Genomic DNA, 23895 nt, shown 5'->3' on the forward strand with positions numbered 1-23895 from the left:
AGCGGCGACTAAATGGCGCGGTCCGGAAAGAGCAGCAGCTTGGGCCGGACGCCGACCGCGGGCCGCCATTTAGTGATGCCCGGTCTATTGCAAGGTAGATAATACATTAGATTGCTAGAGTTTGCACGCTTCAGGACCAATCTCCCCCCACACACATTTTAAAGCCAAGCTTAATGATGGTGGCTTTTCTGCACATAGAAGTAGTTGTCCTCTTGGCATTTGGAACAGTTCCATAAGACACATGATGCCAAATAGCGAATGGCTTTTTTTAGCGTGTTGGGTACATGTTATTGTTGCTGGGACACATCCACTTGAAGTGTTTCGTTTTTATCCAGTTCATCTGTTAAAGAGCTGCAGGAATATGGATAAATGCTTCAATATACTTGTGCCCAATTGGCATCACAAAAAAATTTTTTTTTTTAGTCTGACACTACTTATTAGGTCTTATGCCCACAGACGTTTTTACAACCACTTTTATGAGAGTTTTTTGTAGCTTAAAAATGGCTCTCCATGTTGGCCTATGCCCTCATGTCCACCATGACGTTTTTGAGCTGTAAATGACATAGCTGTTTTTGAGCTGCAAAAAAGAAAAACGGTACCAGTGCGTTCTGAAGCTCCAGCGTTAGAGCTGTAAAGACGTCGGATGTCGGCGAAGGGTGTTTTAAATACAATTTAACAAGGCTTAACGCTGTGTTAAGCCTCATCCGGCGTTTCTTTCTCTATTCAAAACCAATGGTTTTCCCCCCAGGATCCATACCAGACCCTTATCCGAGCACACAGCCCGGCAGGTCAGGAAAGGGAGCGAGCATCCCCCCTCCTAGACAAGCCACGTGCCCTCAACATGGAGGGGGGGGGTTGGGGCATGGGGGGCACTGCACCCACCCCAAAGCACCTTGTCCCCATGTTGATGAGGACAAGGTCCTCTTCCCGACAACACTGGTCGTTGGTTGTCGGGGTCTGCCAGCGGGGCAAAGCAGAGGAGCCCGGCAGAAGATGCCGGAAAAGTCGGAAGAAGACCCCCCGGAGCTGCCTAATAAATTACTTTAAAAACCTGTCTAGTGTGTGTGTGTTTTTTTATTTACACTTTTTTACGCTTTTTTTGTTAAGGGCACTTGGCTTGGTATGGTCTAGGAGGGGGGGGGGGCGCTCGCGCTCCCCCTTTCCTGAGCTGCGTGCTCGGATAAGGGTCTGGTGTGGATCCTGGGGGAACCCCACACTTTATTTTTATTTTTTTAATTTTTTTTTTTTGTGGGGGGTTCCTCTTAAGATCCATACCAGACCGAAGGGTCTGGTATCATCCTGGGTGGGGGGGGGGGGGGGGACCTCACGCTTTTTTTTTTTTTTTTTTTCTTCCCCCCCGCGAGCTTCCCCCTCAAGACTCTCGGCACACGAGTCGCCCCGCATGTCGGATCATCTTGATCCGACTTCTAGTGCGACCTCTATTCTAATCAATGGGCTCCCATAGGGAACCATTGATTTTGAATAGAGCAAAAAATACGCAGCTGAAAGCTAGCGCGGCGAAACGTGCATTGAATTCAATGCAAAACGCGGAAAAAATTGTGTTGCTTTTTTCCCGCCGTTTGTGCTAGCTTTACAGATCGTGTTTTTTTTTTTTTTTTTTTTTTTTTTTTAAACGTCTGTGGGCATGTAGCCTTATAGTCGCGCTTCCTTTTTCTGTTAAATATGCCTATGCACCAGAATTGGACCCAGTGCACCTGTGAACCTACAGACCTTGTCTATCGCAACACTTCCTCTGCAATGTACTGTAAGTCTGGGTGAGGACAGTTGTGATGGGGGTGGCTGTTTATCAGTATTACCAGCATTAGGACAGGTAGCATTATTCACAAAACAAAAAATTGTATTTTGAAAGGCTTTCAAAAACTGTTAATCATAAGGTAAGTTGTAGGACAAAAATAGAATTGTGTAAATGTAATATTTATTGGTTTTAACACTGTAAAATGTAAAACCAAGGAATAGCCGAGAGCCATAAGTGAGAACACTTTGGGACTGTTTTGCATCTCAATGATGGCAGGGAGGGCTGACAAAGTTCACATCCCATAGTAAGTATGTAATGGAGTGATCCACCTAGCACTTCCTGTGCAGTTCTGGTGCCCAAATGGAAGGGACGTCACGCAGTCTGCCTTCTTTGGAAAATTTTAGAAATGGTTCAAACCTGTCTGCTGAGGCTCACTGGCATTTATTATTATTATGTGACTTCCTGTAATATATATATATATATATATATATATATATATGTATGTATGTATGTATATGTATATATATATATATATATATATATATATATATATATATATATATATATATATATATATATACACAGAGCTTTTTTTTCTCAGAAAATAGGTGCAGGAACTCAACCACGACCCTGTTCAGATTTCACAAACAGTAGAAGGGTCTTAAAGGGGCATTAAATACCAGGATTGCATTACATACATAGTGCAGAGTTCAGGGGGGTTACACACAGAGTGCAGAGCTGTCACTTATAAACACAGAAACCAGACTTCTATGTTTACAAGTGATTGTGGTGAGAAGGCACCAAAGGGTCTGAGCCAGAGGTGGTGGAACTGAGTTCCCCCTGGAAAAAAAGCCGTGTGTGTGTGTGTGTGTGTGTGTGTGTGTGTGTATATAATTAAAAAAAAAGTATGAGTCGACAGCTTACACAGTCTGCAGGAGTCCTGCAAGGCACCCACAATCTGCTGATCAGTGGTGCAATGCTTTTTAGTCTCCTAGTTAAAATATATATATATGGGGCTGGTGGGGAGACGTCACGCACCCTCTATTGTGATGTCCAGGGGAGCCAGACTGTCGTACTTTTTCAGGGGTAACCCTGGTTCGTGAAAGTTAGCTTATACAAAGGTAGGACCTAATCCACCATGACTTTCCATCAGGACACCGCAAGAAGAACAGTGGAAGTTTGTTTACAATTTCTTTCTTCACATAAGAGGTAAGATATGAGCAATTTAGTATGGTGTGGTTGTTGAGCATTGTTATGTATTCCCAAAAGGGCTAATTCAGAAACCGGCTTAGACTTTTAAAGCCTAAGATTAATCGTATCAAAGACATCCTACCAGAAGGCAGTGAGTCTAGGGCAATACCAGAAAATGTGAAGATAGGAACCCAGGCGAAGGCAACATTGTAGTTCCAGATACGTGCACTTTATCCTTTTATTAAGTTACTGCCCTGTTACAAAAAGTCTTTTTTTATGCTTGTCTTCATAAGGTATTTGCGTTTCTATCAAAGGAAAACATTCGTTAGCAGTTCTATTAAAATTAAATCATGTTTATCTTCTGCTTCATAGAAACTCTGGATGAATTGACCGATTTGCTGGTAAAGCTGTTTGCAGAAGTAAAGAATAAAAATGTTCCTGTCCCAGAGTTTCCTGAAAATCCCTTCACACAGCAATACCTCAAGGTAAGAGACCTCGCTACTAATATGGTGTTAAAGTGATTGTAAAGTCTAGTTTAAAAAAAAAACGTTATACTTGCCGCCTCTGTTGCAGTGGTTTTGCACAGAACAGCACCTCCTCTATCTTGATGGGCTAACTGACTTTGACAGAAGCAGGAGCCAATGGCGCCACTGCTGTGTCTCGGCCAATCGGGAGCGAGAATGCCAGGCAGCTGGGGGACTCGTAGACAGCGCTGGATAGAGAATGGGGTTTAGGCAAGTATTAGGGAGTGCTGAAGAGGCTGCTACACACAAGGATTTTTATCTGAATGCATAGACTGCATTCAGATAAAAAAAACTTTTGCCATTACAACTCCTATAAAGATGGGAAGGAAAATTCAGCATATAAGAAACTATATATAAAAAATGGTAAAATACTGCTGAGTTTTGTTTAGCTCATACCAATGGTCAGTTTTTTTTTTTAGTACAGTACAATATCTCAATGTAGCCTATACCTTTTTATTATCTAAAATGTTAATTCTATTTAGCCAGCTAATGGTGGAGGAATCTGCAGATCTTTTATAATTCATTAACAAAGTAATGCAAATGTACTAGATGCAATACATCTTTTTGATATTTTTTTTGTATGGGTGTTCAGGAATAACTAGTTAAACTTAAATTAAAGTAACAGGTCACTAAGGCTACTTTCACACTGAGTCGCTTTACACGTGCTAAAAATGATGCCTGTAAAGCGCCTCATCACTCCAGTGTGAAAGACAGAGGGCGGTGTGCTGGCAGGTCGCTAAAAAAAGTTCTGCAAGCAGCATCTTTGAGGCACCTTTTACCCTTCTTTTTTGCCCGCTAGCGGGGATAAAAAGTGCCACATAAACGACGGTTTAATAGTGACGCTTCATCGCTGACGCCCCCAGCACCCTAGTGTGAAAGTGCCCTAACTGGAAGTTGTTGGATGAGAATTACCCTACAAGTCTACTACAGCAGACACCAATGAAAGAGCCATGTTTGCCTGCATGGGGATGCAGAAGTGTTCCAGGCAGTCCTATTCATGTAATTTGGGATGCAGCTGCTGCACATACACAGCTGCTTCTCCCAATTTGACAGCTGATGAAATTTTCCCCCCTGCTCGCTGGAGAATAAAGAATTTGTGTCTGCCTGATCTTTAGGCTACATTCACACCTGAGCGTAGCGGTTTTGTCGCGCGTATTCAGACGTGTTCGCGCGTATGCATACAGCATTGTCCGATGTTTTTGAGCTTCGACGTTTTTTATTTTAGCCAATAGGATCATATTTTTCATCATTTGTTGCTATGGTTTTTAGATTTTTTTTTTTTTTTTTTTTATATACATCTTCTTCCTGGATGAATATTCTATTTCACAGAACAGATTAAAGCGACAAAACGCCTGTAGAAACGCTCGTTGTTGCGCTTGAATCGAGCGTTTCCATTAGTTTCTATGGGAATACAAACGTTCAAAAATGCCCAAATCGGCCCGATTTCGCGCGAAAAAGGGGTCTAGAACTTGTTTGAGCTTCAGGTGTTCGGCTTCAGACGTTTTGGAGTGGAGATGTGAACCATCTCTATTGAGAATAATGGATTTTTTCCCCTCTAGTGTTTTGGAGCTTCAGGCTACAAAACGCTCAGGTGTGAATGCACACTTAAAGTATATAAACCCTCATCTTGTAAAACAATTTTGTGTGTATGTGTCATTGTGTGAAACAGCTGTAGAACATTGTGTTTCACTGCCTGAGGTCCATCCGCCACTGTGCTTCATTGTCGCGGCTGGTTTTGTAAGTCTATTTCAGCAGCTTTCTTTATTTTTATTACACGTGAGTTTACTATGGCTGTCCGCCCGCCATTTTTTCTGTGACGATCAGATATGTTATAATGTCTAGTGTTTTTCATTATTCTTGCCTGATAGCATGGTGTTTTTAACAAATCATAAATACTACTCTATGGTCGCTATCCTATTTTAACTTTTGCGCTTGAGGTAATAATCATGGTGGCGGACATTTGATTCATACTTTTGAACAAAGATTGTCTATCCGTTTGGTGGAAAATGTATGGAGTGTGAGGTCTTTGAGGGCGCTTTTCAGGTGCTATTTTTTGTGTTATAGCGCTTGCAAAGCGCCTCAGTGTGAAAGGGGTCCAAGGATCGCAAACTGCGGTAAAGATCAACTGTCGATCTGTTTAATGTCCTCCCTCATTTTGCAAAAAGGTGGTGCTCCATTTTAATTAATGGAAATACAATTTCCCATTTTTTATTTATCTTGTAGAAAATGTACAAAATCGTGCCTATTAAGGATATCAGAAACCTCTACGTTACATTCCCAATTCCTGACCTCCAGAAATATTACAAATCCAATCCTGGTCACTACCTCGGACATCTCATTGGCCATGAAGGGCCTGGAAGTCTTCTTTCTGAATTGAAATCTAAAGGTAAGTTTTTGTTTAGAGTATATGCAATAATTGGGTAGCACTGGCTTTGCACATACAATAGCGAACTCCTAAAGCTTCCATTAGTGCATGTGATGTGCTGTCAGTCTGACACACCACATCTCTGATCGAGGTAAGGAGCCTCTTTACCATGTGATCAGCTGTGTCCAATCACAGCTGATAACAGTGTAAATGGGAAGAGCCATTTATTGGCTTTTCCTCCACTAGTACTTGCCAAAAGTGTCTAAAGGAGTGCCAATCGGCTCTCCTGACGGGGGTCTGTGCTGATTATCAGTGCAGCCTGCCCACCCAGGACCACCAGCGATGCCAATCAATGCCCAATATGGAGGGCACGAAGTGGGGAAAGTGCCCTGTATTAAAGTGGGTAAAATGGTGCATGCACTATTTTTGCTGCAGTTTTATTTCAGCCCATTGAAAATTAATGGGCTCAAATTGTACTGCATAGAAACGCAGAGTGCGATTTCAGGTGTGAACCGGCCCGAAGAACAAAGAGGTAAAAGGGAAAAGCCAAGGTGAGGAAGAGATCACAAAGAGTGATATACACTATTTTTGCATTCTACTATATTATTTATTTTAGACAGTTTCAGCCATGTTTGTATCGTCTTTCTCTTGATCACCTGTATTGGCCACATTTTGATCATTCTGTTTGCTTCCAGGATGGGTTAACACTTTGGTTGGAGGCCAGAAGGAAGGTGCTAAGGGATTCATGTTCTTCATTGTAAATGTGGATCTGACTGAAGAGGGCTTGTGTGAGTATCAGTTGTTAATTGGTGAGATGACAAATGTACATTTGGGATAGTTGGTAAAGCTTTTTTTTTTTTCCTTACATTTTTTAGGCAGTTTTAGATTGTGTTCTTCTTGTATCAAAAAACTACATAACTATACTTTGCTGGTAATTCGATCTGTATGCCACACATTCTACAACTCCATTGAAAATGACTGAACATTTCACAGTCTGATCACTTATTTATCAGTTTGACCTCGGCAGAATTGATAAAAAATTATAACACGTTTTGTCCCTTCAGTTCAAAGTCAGATTGAAGCATATAGAGACCTTCACTCTTATGTTTTTTAAAAAAACGGTTATCATGGCCTAAGCATGGGCTGATTATGAAGGCAATAATGGAAGAAGGGGGTGGATTTGCTGAAGTTGATGATATGGGGAAGAAGAGGTAAATTAGCCATATATTTTACACTTCTACCTTCCTTCCTTTTTTTTTTTTTTTTAAGATTTGCCTTCAACTTTGTAGTGCAAGGGCCTGCCTAATTGCATACAAATTGAAAGTGTTTTAGGTTTGACCTCCATTTTATATAGTTTTGGTAAAGGCAAATGAAAATTGTACAAGATAATTGTATAATTTATGGTCAACCTTAATGTTGATTGAATATTAACGGTGGGAATTGAGAACTGATAGTAGAAAAAGAAAAAAAACTCTTGGTGTGGAAGGAATTGCAGAAAATGGATACTAAAACAGATTTTAGGTGCTTATGTTGGTGGCATTTTAAGTAAACGTACATCTACAAAAAGTGTGTGTGTATCTATCTATCTATCTATCTATCTTGGACTGGTTTTATATTTGTGTTTTTAATATACTGAAACAGTTATTGTTGTGTTTTTTTTTCCCAGTACACGTTGAAGACATTATTTTGCACATGTTTCAGTACATGCATATGCTGAGATCCTCAGGACCCCAAGAATGGGTATTTCAGGAATGCAAGGTGAGCACTGCCCCCCTCTATATTTGTTGGCCATTTATTGACTTTCTTGTCGGAATAGAATAGATACAGGAGACACTGTCTACCTTTTTTGTAGTCCCTGTCTTCATAATAGTATTGATTTTGTGTACCAGGACTTAAGTGTTGTGTGTTTGTTTTTTTCTTCTTTTTTTTTTTTTATTGGTAATGGGAATTGGGCTTGTTACCAACTGCATGCTCACTCAGAATAGCTAGGATCAGGTTAAAAACACATTTTTAAAAGAAAAAAAAATCAAATCTGGAGGCTTCCATATTTTCCTCTCTGGTTCACTTGCAAGATTATTTCAGTATTTGGTATTTGCTTAAAATGTTGTTGTAATGTTTTTATATAAATTCATAGTTCAGTTCAGGGTATTGTGACACAAATGTCCTTAATGACCTTTCCCTGTGCAAATCTGTTTCTATAGATAAGACTGAAAAACAATTGTTGCAGTGTTTGCTTTGGACTTTGCTGATCCACCTGTTTTATAAATTAAAAAAATACGATTTCTCTTCCATTCATGGATGGACACAGCAGCCTTTGACTGTAGGGTTATATCCGCTTCCTTCCAGGAGAGTTAGGCAGAAATAAAGCACTTAAAGTGTTAACAACTTTTCTTCAGTGCAGCTCCTCCCAGGGGTCATGGTTCCCCAGGTATAACCCACACCCTGCTCTAGCGGCCTCAGTTTTTCTCTGCCTAACGTCAGGAGATGACAGGCCCTCTAGAGTCCTGTACTCTGGAGATTTTTGTTTTGTTCCTGCATTTTTGAATCCTGAGATTCTTCTATCAACTGCCGACTGTGTCTTGACTCTTGTAGTCCCCCCATGTTCGGCCATCGAGCGTGTGCCGGCCCTCAGCTCAGCTTTGGGTCATCTACGACAGGCCCTATTGCTCCAGGGGCGGCCGGGGAAACTTCTTGTTCCAGGGCACACATATGACCAGTCTCTATGGCTTTGGTACAGTGTGTCTGGCCAACACCCATGCCGTTAGTGGACGTTTAGTTCTGTCTGGGATACCTCCAGCCGGTGGTCGCAGGACGGGTAAGTATGGCCCCTTGCTCAGGTAAGGTGGTATGGCTGGAATTTTCCCCTGGGAGGTCGACTGAGGGTTCACCCTGCTTTCCTCTCTCCCTTATTTCCTCTCCCTCCTTCCCCTTTTGGGTAATTGGCTGTGAGGGGGGGCCTTCTGGGGTTCTTAATTACCACAAGACAGGTGTGTGTATAGCGGGGTGTGTGTGTGTGTGTTTTACTTACAGGTTGTGTGGCCTGCGCTGGGTGCTGTGTCACTGGGTGTTTTAAACTGCGCAACGGCCGCCATTTTGCCGTGGTCGCGGTTTATATGGCTCGGCGGCCATTTTCTTGTAGTCCTACAAGGACCGATCTTCCGACTCAGGGTCCGATATTCCACCCTGCTTTACAGTCGCTGGCTTTAACGGCGTGGCTGTTGAAAGCCAGGTGTTGAAGGACTATCAGGCTCGGTGGTTTCTACCATGCTGCGTGCACGGAAGCCTACTTCTAGGAGAATTTACCATTGTACGTGGAAGGCCTACATCTCTGTGTGAGGAGATGAAGTGGCACCCCCGTACATACGTGGTGTCCCTAATTCTGCTGTTTCTACAGCGGGGAGTGGAACAGGCTCTCGCCTTGAGTACGGTCAAGAGTCAGATTTCTGCTCTGGCTGTTTACTTTCAGCGTCCCTTGGCAGCACACTCCTCGATACGCACGTTTGTGCAGGGGGTCTGGCATGTGGCCCCTCCGGTGCTCCCTCCACTGCCCCCATTACAGGTAGTGCATAATTATTAGGCAAGTTGTATTTTTGAGGATTAATTTTATTATTGAACAACAACCATGTTCTCAATGAACCCAAAAAACTCATTAATATCAAAGCTGAATATTTTTGGAAGTAGTTTTTAGTTTGTTTTTAGTTTTAGCTATTTTAGGGGGATATCTGTGTGTGCAGGTGACTATTACTGTGCATAATTATTAGGCAACTTAACAAAAAACAAATATATACCCATTTCAATTATTTATTTTTACCAGTGAAACCAATATAACATCTCAACATTCACAAATATACATTTCTGACATTCAAAAACAAAACAAAAACAAATCGGTGACCAATATAGCCACCTTTCTTTGCAAGGACACTCAAAAGCCTGCCATCCATGGATTCTGTCAGTGTTTTGATCTGTTCACCATCAACATTGCGTGCAGCAGCAACCACAGCCTCCCAGACACTGTTCAGAGAGGTGTACTGTTTTCCCTCCTTGTAAATCTCACATTTGATGATGGACCACAGGTTCTCAATGCGGTTCAGATCAGGTGAACAAGGAGGCCATGTCATTAGTTTTTCTTCTTTTATACCCTTTCTTGCCAGCCACGCTGTGGAGTACTTGGACGCGTGTGATGGAGCATTGTCCTGCATGAAAATCATGTTTTTCTTGAAGGATGCAGACTTCTTCCTGTACCACTGCTTGAAGAAGGTGTCTTCCAGAAACTGGCAGTAGGACTGGGAGTTGAGCTTGACTCCATCCTCAACCCGAAAAGGCCCCACAAGCTCATCTTTGATGATACCAGCCCAAACCAGTACTCCACCTCCACCTTGCTGGCGTCTGAGTCGGACTGGAGCTCTCTGCCCTTTACCAATCCAGCCACGGGCCCATCCATCTGGCCCATCAAGACTCGCTCTCATTTCATCAGTCCATAAAACCTCAGAGAAATCAGTCTTGAGATATTTCTTGGCCCAGTCTTGACGTTTCAGCTTGTGTGTCTTGTTCAGTGGTGGTCGTGTTTCAGCCTTTCTTACCTTGGCCATGTCTCTGAGTATTGCACACCTTGTGCTTTTGGGCACTCCAGTGATGTTGCAGCTCTGAAATATGGCCAAACTGGTGGCAAGTGGCATCTTGGCAGCTGCACGCTTGACTTTTCTCAGTTCATGGGCAGTTATTTTGCGCCTTGGTTTTTCCACACGCTTCTTGCGACCCTGTTGACTTTTTTGAATGAAACGCTTGATTGTTCGATGATCACGCTTCAGAAGCTTTGCAATTTTAAGAGTGCTGCATCCCTCTGCAAGATATCTCACTATTTTTGACTTTTCTGAGCCTGTCAAGTCCTTCTTTTGACCCATTTTGCCAAAGGAAAGGAAGTTGCCTAATAATTATGCACACCTGATATAGGGTGTTGATGTCATTAGACCACACCCCTTCTCATTACAGAGATGCACATCACCTAATATGCTTAATTGGTAGTGGGCTTTCGAGCCTATACAGCTTGGAGTAAGACAACATGCATAAAGAGGATGATGTGGTCAAAATACTCATTTGCCTAATAATTCTGCACTCCCTGTAGACTTGAATTTGGTCCTCTCAGTGCTTCAACAGGCTCCTTTTTGAGGACATTCGGAAGATCCCCTTGTTGACTCTGTCACAGAAGGTGTTTTTTCTGGTAGCAATTACCTCGATCAGACAGGTGTCTGAACTGGCGGCCTTGTCCTGCAAGGCCCCCTACTTGGTCATCCATAAGGATAAGGTGGTGCTGTGTCCGCAGCCTTCTTTTCTCCCAAAGGTCGTTTCGGCTTTTCACATTAATGAGGACATTGTTCTTCCATCCTTCTGTCCTCAGCCGAAGAACCAGAAGGAGGCCACTTTACATTCCCTGGATGTGGTTCGGGCCCTTTGAGTGTACTTATCGGCGACGGCTCCGTTCCGGAAGTCGGACTCACTGTTCGTGTCGGCTGGTCCTAAGAAAGGTCTGGCAGTATCGTCGGCCACCATTTCTAGGTGGATCCAACAGGTTGTGCTTCAGGCCTATGCCCTGAAGGGGCGGGCGCCTCCTTTTCGGGTCACGGTGCGTTCGACCAGGGCGATCGGTGCCTCTTGGGCTTTCCGACATCAAGCCTCTGTGTTGCAGGTGTGTTAGGCGGAGACCTGGTCGTCGGTCCACACTTTTTCAAAGTTTTACAAGGTGGATGTGAGTGCATCTTCTGATGCCTCCTTCAGCCGCAGGGTGTTACAGGCGGCAATTTAAGGTTGGAGTTCCTCCGTTGAGTAACTCCGGTTTTGTTTGGGGTGAAGCTTGGTTTGCTGTGTTGTTTTCCCACCCCTCAAATTTTTTGACACTGCTTAGGGACGTCCCTACAGTCAAAGGATGCTGTGTCCGTCTATGAACGGAAGAGAAAATAGGATTTTTGTACTCACCGTAAAATCCATTTCTCTAAGTTCATGGGCGGACACAGCACCCACCCCTCCTTTGTTTGTACTGCTTGTTACAAACTGAGGCTGCTAGAGCAGGGTGTGGGTTATACCCGGGGGAACCACGCCCCCTGGGAGGAGCTGTACTGAAGAAAAGTTGTTTACACTTTAAGTGCTGTATTTTTGCCCAACTCTCCTGGAAGGAAGCAGATATAACCCTACAGTCCAAGGCTGCTGTATCCGTCCATGAACTTAGAGAAAATGGATTTTACGGTGAGTACAAAAATCCTATTTTATCATGGATGGATAGTGGTTCAGTAGACAGAACTGAGGCCTTTGGTGCAGATATTTCATTTTCAGATTGAGAAAAATGTACTACATTTTCCTAAAAGCACTAAAAACTGCTTTTAAATCTAGTCCTGGTTCTTGTTAATATGGCATTATAGTTGTTTTGTTGTTCAACTAGTCTAATGAATGTTCACCCCTGCCATTTAAAGGGACCCCAACCATTTCCAGGCTGCAATCTGTAGGTTAACGTTGCACAGTGCAGAAGAAATATTAATGGACAGCTGTACCCCTCTACTTGTAAAAAAAAAAAAAAAAAAAAAGATTTTAATGAATGGAACACCTGGTCTTATACACTTTTTTATTTTTTTTTTTTTTTCTTTCGATTAATTTTTCTTAACTGTTTCCAGCATTTTTCACCTTGCTGGGTTGTCTTCGGCATGGGTTCTGCGGCCTGTTTCCTTTTCAAACTGCGTCGCTGTCATTTTCTGTAAAGTACATTGCAATATGGCTACCTGGAAGTGTTCTGTAAACTGTGTACAGAACGTATTGGTGCATAGAATGCATGAAGGTTAAACCTTGAGCCTTTACAACCACTCTATAGATTTGTTTGTTTGCAGCAGGGGAGGGGTGTGAGTAAAAACAGACAGCCAGCATCAAAAAGCCAGGAATTTTATGTAATCCTTTTTTTTTTTTTTTTTCTTAGGACTTAAATGCAGTTGCCTTTCGGTTTAAAGACAAGGAGCCTCCACGTGGGTACACATCAAAGCTTGCTGGATTGTTGCATGTAAGTGTATACACGCGGTGTGTTTTGTGTTGGCATTAAAGTAATCCTATATTGAGAAGCCCTCACTAGCTGCAGTTGCTGTCCCGCTCTTGAAAATGCTAATGCTCATCCACTGACTACCAACAAATCTGCAGATCAGCAAGGAGTTCTAACTTCATTGACTGCATTTTTCATTACTTGTAAAACTCCAAAGAGACACTTTTTTTTGTTACCGAATTCCAATAAGTGGTGCCTTTATTCTCACTGTTCTTTGGTCCCTAAGGCCTCATTTGCACTGGTGTATGGGAACTTTTTATCCACAGAATTGTTTTCTATGTGCCCTGTCCACACCACAATGCTGGTATTTCTGAGTTTTTCTGCACTCGATAGCACCACATGCCATGGCATAGAAGCACAACTTACAATGGTGCTGTGCAGTGATATGAAGTGTCACTATATGACACTTTCGGTAAAGTTGGGGGGGGGGGGAAACGAGTTTCAGTGCATTCCACTGCTCATATTGCACTGCTCCCTGCCGCCACTAGCCTGCATGGTAAAATGCTATGTTTTTGTGTACAGGCTAGTAGTGGTAATATAGCCTAAATCAATTTTGTCAACTTGCATAAAATTAAAACCAAAAACTTCCTGCCTGTTGAAAATATTTCATACTTGCACATTAGCACTGCCTCTGATCTTAAATGTCTGAAAGATACTGCTGCTGAAGAATCGTCTTTACCTGCACCCTTCCAGGCAGCTTATACTTTCAGATTTTTTTGGCAGTGGTATTTCTTCAAGACATTCTAGGTCAATTACAATGGTAAGTACATTGAATATAAAAAGTCTTCACACCCCTGTTTAAAATGTCAGGTTGCTGTGATGTAAAATAATGACGCAGATGAATAATTTTTAGAACTTTTTCCACCTTTTTAATGTGACCTATAAACTGTAACTCCGTTGAACAACAAACTAAAATCTTTTAGGTGGAGAAAGGAAAAATGAAAAACTAAAATATGGTTGTAAAGTGTGCACACCCTTAACCAGCCTGCCCGCCACCCACGAGTGGGTGCAATTTTTGAAGAATGACATATTTGCTATCAATTTACTTGGCGTAACAAATTGGGCTAACTTTACTGTTTTCTTATACTTATTTTTTTTTTATTTAATTTACCATGTCCTGCCACTCAAATCAAATATAAGGTTTAGGTCCTTTTCGCATTGGTTTATATAAGAAAGTTTTGCGTTCGGCTCAGTGAAAGAGGTATACGCTGCAGATATGTCCCCTTAGAAGACCCCTAGTTTGGCATGATATTTCAAAATTCGTAACTGTAAGGTGCACTACTAGTAAATTTGAGTTTAGATCTGGCAAAGGGTGCAATTTGATTGTATTCCTAAAGTGTTGTAAGGAGTCTCCATTGGTCTCTTTTTAAGATAGCCAATTCTCAACAGCCCCTTTTTTTAAGCCACCACTGAAATGATCTCGATACCAGGCCAGATGGGTTACAAAAGATGGAAGCTAATGGTGTGCGTAATGATGATAAAGAGTTGCTGTGACGTGCTCTATCCTCAACTGCTAAAGAATGTTAAAGAGGGACAAAGTATAGGAGGACGTAGTGGGCTAGGAAGCCATATCCTATGGCAAAAGGATGGCAAAGTGCCTCAATAGAAACCCAAAGGGGAGTCGTGCCTTGGCAGTAGTGAATTGGGCAATATAAGCTGCTTGAAAATTAGCCTGTAGGTTGTGAAGACCAAGCCCATCCCTTGGTTTTGGAGTACATAATGTCCGTTTCTGCATCTGGGGTCTCTTGTTACCCCATATGGTGTCCAGTTCTTGGTAATGTCATGTTTGTGTTAAAAAAATTTCACTTGATGACTGGCTTCACTTTGTTCCATGGTATATCTAATGCCTTGGAAATTCTTTTGTAACCTCTCCTGACTGATATATTTTTTTTAACAATGAGATCCCTCTGATTCTTTTGTAAGTTCTCTGTGGACCATGGCTTTTGTTGTAGGATGCGACTAAGAAAATGTCAGGAAAGACCTACTAGAACAGCTGAACTTTATTTTGGGTTCTTCAGAGGCACTTTAAATGACAGGTGTGTACTGACTCTTGTGATTGCTTAGTTCTGAGCACATCACACAGCTACATCTCCAGTTATAAGAAGATGTGCACACGTATATGCAACCTTATTATTATTATTATTATTATTATTATTATTATTAATAAAATAAAAAATGTATTTCCCTCACCTAAAAGATTTCAATTGATTTGTAGTTTATAGGTTACATTAAAATAGAACAAATTCTCAAATGATCTTTGTTTTGGGGCCCTTTCACACCAGTGGACTGTATGTCTGTCTGTATTTCATCGATCCGTTTTTGGATGAAATGCATGCATGCATACATACAAACATACATACATACATCCCTATGGGATAGCGGTTGTCAGCGATCTCATCGGTGTCCGCTATGCTCCAATTCTGCAGAAGGAGGAAAATCCTATTTTTTCCCATCGGTCTGCAGAGCGGATCGGATGAACACGGACAGACCGTCTGTGTTCATCCGATTTCCTGTGTGCAGGTACCACCCTGTCATCTGTCGGATCAGTGGGGATCGATGGAGTGATCCCCGCTGAGCATTACATTAAAGAAATATAGAAACCGTGCAGCGCAAAACTATAAATGAATAATACACTAGTATTATAAATATGAATAAATGTTTGTGGAGTCCAATAAAACAAAGTCCAACGTGCCAAAATTTGGAGAATCTTCACCACGTGATATCAAACACCAAACTTGGTGATCCCTCCACCGATTAAAGATGGGTACTCTCACCTTCGCATATGGACCACTGAACTAACAAATGGTCAAATGAGCAGGTATCGCAAAATAACCAGGAAACAGGCTGATGACTCAGATCCTCATAAGGCAACCAAAACTCGTGGACCGGAACATGAAAAAAAAGTAATCACAAAACTAAGTGCTCTCTGTTAACTTAGGTGATTTATTACAGGCTTAAAATAGTCAGGCTACTCACATTTAGCCAGACCAAAAACGGCATTAGGAAGTACAATCATAAAGATGTCAAGGACGGCAGGCGAGCGACGTAGTAATATTAGTTACATTAAAGAAACCTGACATTTTAGGGGTGTGAAGACTTTTTATAACCATTGTATTGGGTCACATTCACACCTTCCATTTGGCCCAAGGGCCTGAACAGACGAGAACCCCACCTGGAGGTCTTGGTGATTAACTGCAGGAGGTAGCCCCATTGAAAGCGGTGGGGGCTGCCACCACTAACTGCAGTTGCTAGCATGTAATCGCTATGCAAGAATCTCCAGCAAGTGATCGGCTGTCGCCTGCAGGTAATTAATGGGACTGCTCAATGGGGTTGTCGCATGCACACACTGTCATGCCAAAATGCAGGTGTGAATGTAGTCTCAAGAAAGGGCAACGTCTTTGAAATGTTGCAACCCAGACTGGATTATAAAATTGTTTACTTTTATCAGTCTTGTGGCCAACACTGCCCTCTTGTGTACTTGTAATGCTTCTACAGTGTCGCGCAGAGCGAGAGTGAATGGTCTTGAAAAGTTTTTTTTATACATTTGTCATCGCCCACAATATTTTACATTTTGGAAAAACATATGGGCATGAGATATTTCAGGTATACCGATCAATGTGCAGATCAGGAGCAGTGTAAAATAATTTCAGGTAGACTTAAGCTGGCCATACACTGATAGAAATTTGACCAATTTGGAAAGGACCGCACAAATTTCAATCTGTGTTTTGATGGTTTGATCGATTTTCTAATGAAGGGACAAGCTGGGAAACTTTTCTTGAGCTACAAATGCGGCCACTGAATTGCTGTATTCTGACAGCTGCAGGTGCCACTTGTCTCAGAATACAGTGTCCTTGTAGGTGGATTCCTCCTAATTGTGTATGGCCACCTTTTACTACAAGATTGTTTCCTGATTCTGAAATCAATCCTGCCTTTTTGTGAATGACAAAATCAGACGCAATTGTTCATAAGTCCCAAATTACATTTTTTTTTTTTTTTTTTTTCCCCATACAAACCAGCCTTTCCTTGATCAAGATCTTGCTCTAACACAATACATTTTGCGAAACATTTAAATGAATACGCTTACACAGCATGTAATATGCCATATTAAAATTCACATAAGCACAGTTTACGGTTAAAATTACCACTTTATTTGCAGCCTTTGTAAATTCTTAGTGGGACTCAGTAGTTGGCAGGCTACAGGTCTAAAAACCTTTGAGATTCAAAATATTTGGTATAATTTTTGGCTTATTTTTTATAAAAAATTTGCCTAAACAGACATTTGTTAAAAAAAAAAAAAGCAAGAATTTAACCCAAACCTCATTAGCATTTTTACTATTTTGATCTTTGCTTTATTTTCTTTTTGAAGTATTACCCCATAGAAGAGGTTCTGGCAGCGGAGTATCTACTGGAAGAATTTCGGCCAGATTTAATACAAATGGTGCTTGATAAGCTTACGCCAGACAATGTCAGGTAAGGTCACTTCTTTGATGTTTACAATGGTTTACAATGCTGTATGCAAAATCTTTGATGGGATGCTTTCCTGAAAGATCTGCCAAATATTTCACACCATCTTCTTGGTGTACACAATCTGTTAAACATTGGTATGAAAAAAGGGAGGTCGTTTAAAACTTTCTTTAAAAATAATGAAATAAAATCTTTGCAGAGCTTATGCACATAACTGTAAGAAGTGTACAAATGTAAAAGAATGTACTTTCTTGAACCTTTTTATAAAAGCTCATAGAAAGCTATCTCTACACCACCACATTGGCCCATAATTTTACTTTATAAGTCTGATGTGATTATGCATTTTAGGAATGGCTCTTTCATGAATTATGTAGTTCAATAAAAATATATACATTTTTAATTATTGGGTGCCTACAAAGTCCATGCTTTTTCTGCGTTCCCTTTTCCAGTCTGTCACCTAATAGTACCACCCTGCAGAATTGTAATGTTCATATTTCTTCTTATAACTGATATGAAGAGTTCCGTAGGATTTAAAGACTTGCATTTTTTCTAACTGAAAAAAAAAACTGGTGTGAAAGTGTCCTTATGCTGAATTCCAAGCATATTTAAAAGACTAAAATTATTGCAGCTGCCAATTCATTGCTAATGTAGTTTTTTAGTTCAAGGAGTGTGAATACCCGAATTTGACCTGGTATCCTGCAATCCTCCTTAAGACAAGTTCAGTATGTATTTATTTTTTTAAGAATCATACTTATCTAGGTGGATACAGCATCAGTCCCATGTCAGTTCTAAGACTGAGAACTGAGCGATCAAACACTGCTGATTTCTAATTTCTCAGAGCTCTGTTAGCAGAGAGCTGGTGACTGTCAGACACCAGCTCTCTGCGCACCCCCCACACTCACTGGAGCACTGGGCTTGTGGAGGGGGCAGGAGCGGCTGGCTCAGGCTCTACCAAGTGCCTGTACAGTGGTGTTGGCGGATCCCGACTATATTGCAATCTTGCCCCAGCCTGAACTGGCTGTGACGTTGGCTGATTGCGTGCTTTAGCCCACTGTCTGCTGAAAAGAAATTGCATGAATGCAGAACGACCTGCACTCCTGTGATTCACAGGAGCAGAACATCCACACAAGCTTTGTCTGTACTTTGCCTTTAAAGCTGAGCTCATACTGGGAAAAGGAGACCCAGCTTAAAGAGCAATATGCTGACAGAGAGGAGAGAGCAATGCATTGATATCATTAGTCTGCTGCTTTTTTCTCTGTCCAGTAAGAGGCTAGGGGAATGGGGGGATAAGGCCTGCATTTGTTTACCTACAGCAAATAAATATTAGATCTACCCTGCCAGACAGGACGGTGCTGTGTGACAGATGTAAATCTAAAACTGAATGACGCCACAGTCCTTAACCAGGGTGATGGGTTAAGGATTAATGGAAAGTTTAGTAAATTACTACTAAAAAAGTTTCTTGCTGATTTAATTTTCTGAACCTTAAAGACTCCACATTACCCCTATACCCAGTCCATTTTTCCTAGTTACTAATGCCTTGTACACACAATGAGATTATCGGACAAATGATCATCCCCCCTTTTTTTTTTTTTTTTTTTGCATGCTAATCTCGTGTTGAAAAGTGTGTTTTTTTTTTTTTTTTTTACTAAAAATGCAGTTGTTGTTTTTAGCGAAGCGTGACACAATCCACCGTTCTAACGCTGCTAATGTGAATGAGCCCCAGTAGTGTGGTTTCATTGCAGGAATACTGGGACAAAACATACATATGATGCAAATAATGTGACATATGGTAGCTGCGCTGTGGGGGAGGGAATGGGAAGGTGGAAGTGAAAAGGGAATGCAAAGTAAAGGGATTGTGGGTGAACTTAAACAGTGAAATAAAAAACATTAAGGTATCTGATGATACTACAAGGAACAATACAGATGAAAGTGAACAAACACCTATAATCCTGTAAAGATTTAACAGTGAAAATACTAAATAAAATGGCTACTACATATACAAACACCAAAAATGGCATAAAATAAGTGGGGGGGGGGGGGGGGGGGGGGAGAGAAAAAATGTGCAAAAACTATCAAAAATCACACATGGGATAAAGTCCTGTCCATAAATAATGATCAAATCTAGCAGTCCAGTAATACCTCCACAGAACAGTGTCTAGATAAAACACCTCCACCAAAATTGCAATGTGCACAAATGAAATCTTCGATGGAGATTGTATCCAGCATGTCCGTCCAGGTATGCAGGGACCACGGTGTGACAGCGAAGGAAGCTGGGCAGATCCGTGCCGTGGCAGGAGTGGATGATGGAGAGCAGCGTGAGGTGCAGCACCATGGCTGGCATGTGACGTCACTGGAAAGCAGGGCACACAATGGGGTTTATTTACAAAAGGCAAATCCACATTGCACTACAAGTTTCCCTCTGTTATTTAATAAATTATTCGTATATTTGTTGCTAATCTGGGCTATCATTAAGTAAGCTGTGTCTGGTCTTCGGTATCATGGCGGTGGCGCCATTTTGTTGTGGAACATTATAGCCAATGATGTAGACCCCTAGATGTTATAAAGACTCCGGTGTCATGGCATCGGTGACATTTTACTGATGACGCGTTGCTCGCGAAATGCATAGAAATTGACACATCACGTCTAAACACTGGAGCTGTGTGTTCACAAGTTGGAAAAGCTGAGACGCATGCCGGGTATCGTATCGCTCTTGGTGACGAGCCCGGCCGCTGCCTCCTCTTAAGCTGCGTGTGTACCTGCCTGGCTCATTGTAGTGGAGCCGTTTTGAACTTTCCAGATTGAAGAACCTGTATTGGAACATACATATTTATTATGAAGAGCAGTTTCTATTGAATTCACCGGGAATTGATCCTGTTTTGGGAGAGGTCGCAATTGAAAGGATTCTTAAAGAACCCTTTACATGCCTGATGGTCATTTATGGGAAGAGAAAAAAAGGGGTGTTGCCTGCGCGTATGTAAAGTAGGTATAAGGAAGGAAAAAAGTGAATAGCAGACTGCTGCCCCCCCTAAAACATGTTGTCCGAGGAAAACATAAAAGGTGTGTAAGGAGAGCAGCCTACTCTGTTTGACCCGCTGTGGAATTTAAAGAAAACGTTGGGATAATCGAGTGCCTGGAGATCTAAGCTGAGGAGCGCCTGGTGGAAAGTCTTACCCACGCTTGTTACCCCTGCAGGGGTGTTCAACTCTGGTGAGTGGGGACACATAAGGGGGAGCACCGGAGCCACAGCGACTGCACTCTAAAGTATTTGTCTGTTCACCCAGCAAGTCACCATGATGACACCCACCGAATGAACTTTATACCTGCTACCGTATATTTTTAATTTTATTTTTATATATATATATCTATCTTTTTATTAATTCACAGCTGCAAGTTGGAAGGACTATTTTTCCTACCTTATTTGAATTTATGTCAGATTATGCACATTTGATTGATTTATTACACGTTTGCATCCAGTGTGGATGATAGAAGTATTTTTACTATGTATAACATATCTTTACCTCACTGAATGGTTTATGTATACACTTAATACACCACTGCTTACGGCTTGCCACTAGCCAACTGGTCACACTTTGAGTGCACTTATATATATATATTTTTTATTTTAATACTTTTGGCATCACATTTATTTAGGTATTTTTAATACCGCTATCTAGTGGACAGAAAGTACTACTACACTACTAGGCAATTCGTTTGGTCATTTACTTTGTTTATTTTGCTGACCCTCGCTATCTAGCGTAGGATTGTCCACATGATGGTCATTTATGGCCTTATATATTCGGTGAGCGCATTTGATTTGGGTGAAGCACTTTAATATGCACGTTGCACTTTCTGAAAGCACGGTGGTTGGAGAATATACTTTTGGAACACGGCACCTTTATTGCTAATTGTATATCTGCATTTATTTGGACTTTTTGTTTATCAATTACTTGGTTATTATATGGACATTATTTTACACTTGTTGCTAGTGGTGCAACGGATCACCGTTGATCTGTGATCCGAACGGGGAACACACTGTGATCTGCGGATTGACGCCGCGGTCATAACATAAGGAAAGGCCGTGGCTTCGGCCTAGCTCCGGAGCCGTGTCCATCTTGGTACCCCCGGCGGCGGCCCTCCTCTCTGTTTACACCCACAGAGGAGGAGGAGCCCGCACTCCTGGGACGCACACACCGCTGGGAGTCATACTGATGGGGGGGGGGGGTGTCTGTACTACTAGGGGCTGCCTGTGCTACTGGAGGGTGTCTGTACTACTGCAGGGGTTACTGTCTGTACTACATGGGTGTCTGTAGTGAGAGAGGGGGTGTATGTACTACTGGGGGGTGTCTGCACTGAGAGGGGGGTGTCTGTACTGAGAGGGGGTGTACTGTTGGGGAGGGTCTGCACTGATGCAGTGTCTGCACCTAGGGAGGGGGGACTATAGTTGGTGGGGGGGAGTGTCGTGTTTATTTTTTTTTTGCACCAGGTGACACCAACCCTAGTGACACCACTGCAGTGGGGGAGATGTGGATATTAGTGGGGAGATGCGGATATTACAGTGGGGGGGGGGGGGGGGGGTGAATATTACAGTGGGGGAGAATTTTTTTATTTTTTTGCGTATCTGAAAAATAATCCGATCTGACTCTGATCTGAGGAACGATCCGAACCGTGAGTTTTTTGATCCGTTGCACCCCTACTTGTTGCGCTCTTTTCATTATTTATTCAATGTAGAGCTTTTGACTAGTGGATCAAACCTGTCTAAACGTATATCATTATTGACAGGCTAGTGTTGGCTATGTCTGGAGTGCTTTCATATTAATAGAATGCACAATTCAATGATTGTAGGAAAAATAAAGAAACGCATATTAAAACAAAAACAATGAATTTTTGTTTTTGTCTCTAGTGCTCTTTACTTTACTAGGTGCCACTTTTATTTTTGAGGGTTGGAGCTCTCCTATAAGTGACTTTGGGTTTGTCACAGGGTAGATTTTATTTACATTAAGTCGATTATTAATCATGATTTTAAATGGCTAGTAAAAAGTCTTGAATTAAATCAACTTGATTTAAATCATAATTTGTAAAGAGCAACTGTCATCTCTGCTCCTCCTCTGACTTGCTGTTGGCTCACCGACCATCACGGTTCACTTTAATGGGACAGCTGGTGAGGGACGTGGATGCCCGCTAATAGGTGCTGCTTTGATGGATCTGAAATGACAGGTGCTCTTTAAGTGTATGGACTCATAATTGCTGGTAGTTAGAATCTTTAATATTTGCAAACAAAATTAAGATTTCCTATTTATAATAAACTGTCAGGTTATTAAATATTCCCTATCTGGGTCTCTATTGCAGCCTGCTGCCATTTTGCTCCTCATGGGAGGAATAAAGCACTTTAAGCTGAGTGCAGAATGATCACAAGGTTTATAAGCTGCTTAAAAGATTTCACTTTCATTTTTACTACTTGCCCTTCCTCCTCACACTTGGAGCCTGGTACAGATGTATTTCTCTTCAAACAATCATACAGACTGTAGTGTATGTATATTTGCAAATCAATGGGATAAAGGAATGTTCCTGAACTTTCTTTACTCAAGGTTACCGGTAAAGTGTGTGTGTGTGTGTGTGTGTGTGTGTGTGTTTTTGTGACTGCATCAATTTGTTGAATGAGTTTACCAAAAATTTCAATATTGCAGAATATACCGCCTCATGCTACATCACTAGGCTCAATTTCATGCTGTATAAACTAAATTATTAATGTATCTTAAATGGAAAACTATCTTTTTAAAATACATTTGATAAAAATCAAAAACTCAGATTAAAAAATAAAATAAAAATCTTATTAAAAAAAAAAAAAAATTGTACCCATCCTGGTTTGTCACAAATAACTGGATTTGAGTGTGGATGATCCTTTTGGAGCATATTCCAATGTTTATATGTTTTTTTTTTTTTTTTTCTTCTTGACAACGATACCTAGTAATCGGCCAAATGGATCTTGTGTTTTTTTGGGGTTGTTTACCAGGAAGGAAAGCAGTATAGGCCAGATCTGTTAAATTTTTGGGGGATTCCTTGTGCAAAAATGTATTCTTTTAAATGCCTGCTTTTGAGAGACCTAATCGGTCCCTCTTGTGCAGTTCTGTCTTAGATGACAAAATATGTGTGTGGTGTGTTTTTTACCCACTGCGGTTGATGGCGGCAGTTTATAATGTAGATGAGAACTTTCCGAACGAGGGATGTTGGGTGGAAGGCACTTGACAAGTCGGTCCACTGACCAAATTTTGGGTGGTTTTTCAGGAAACTGATAAAATTCAGTGTATCGCCAGCGTTGCTGTGGGCTGTGCATTTTTGAGACGCCTACAATAGAGAATGGACATGCCTATGCGATGGCATACCTGACGCCCTAACATTTAAAAGGTCTTTAAATTTCCTATTTTGAACTCCTCTTTAATGCATTTGGCATCTTTACAAGGCAAACACTTTGAGCAGCCGTTAAATGCGGATAAAGTATAAATCAGCGGTTCCTTCAGAACAGTCT

General features: G+C 41.5%; 1 protein-coding gene across 5 annotated transcripts in view; it reads left to right on the forward strand.

Moving 5' to 3' along the window:
• IDE (insulin degrading enzyme) overlaps window positions 1-23895 on the forward strand; it is a 116693-nt gene that overhangs the window by 42147 nt on the left and 50651 nt on the right. For all 5 annotated transcript variants that reach the window (XM_040361800.1, XM_040361798.1, XM_040361801.1 and 2 more), the window contains 6 exons: window positions 3320-3432; window positions 5695-5857; window positions 6532-6624; window positions 7503-7594; window positions 12792-12872; window positions 17275-17378. In XM_040361800.1, the coding sequence (XP_040217734.1) occupies window positions 3320-3432; window positions 5695-5857; window positions 6532-6624; window positions 7503-7594; window positions 12792-12872; window positions 17275-17378 (646 nt within the window). The remainder of the gene's footprint in view (window positions 1-3319; window positions 3433-5694; window positions 5858-6531; window positions 6625-7502; window positions 7595-12791; window positions 12873-17274; window positions 17379-23895) is intronic.

This window comes from Rana temporaria, chromosome 8 (genome assembly GCF_905171775.1).
Source record: "Rana temporaria chromosome 8, aRanTem1.1, whole genome shotgun sequence".
Lineage (NCBI taxonomy): Eukaryota > Metazoa > Chordata > Amphibia > Anura > Ranidae > Rana > Rana temporaria.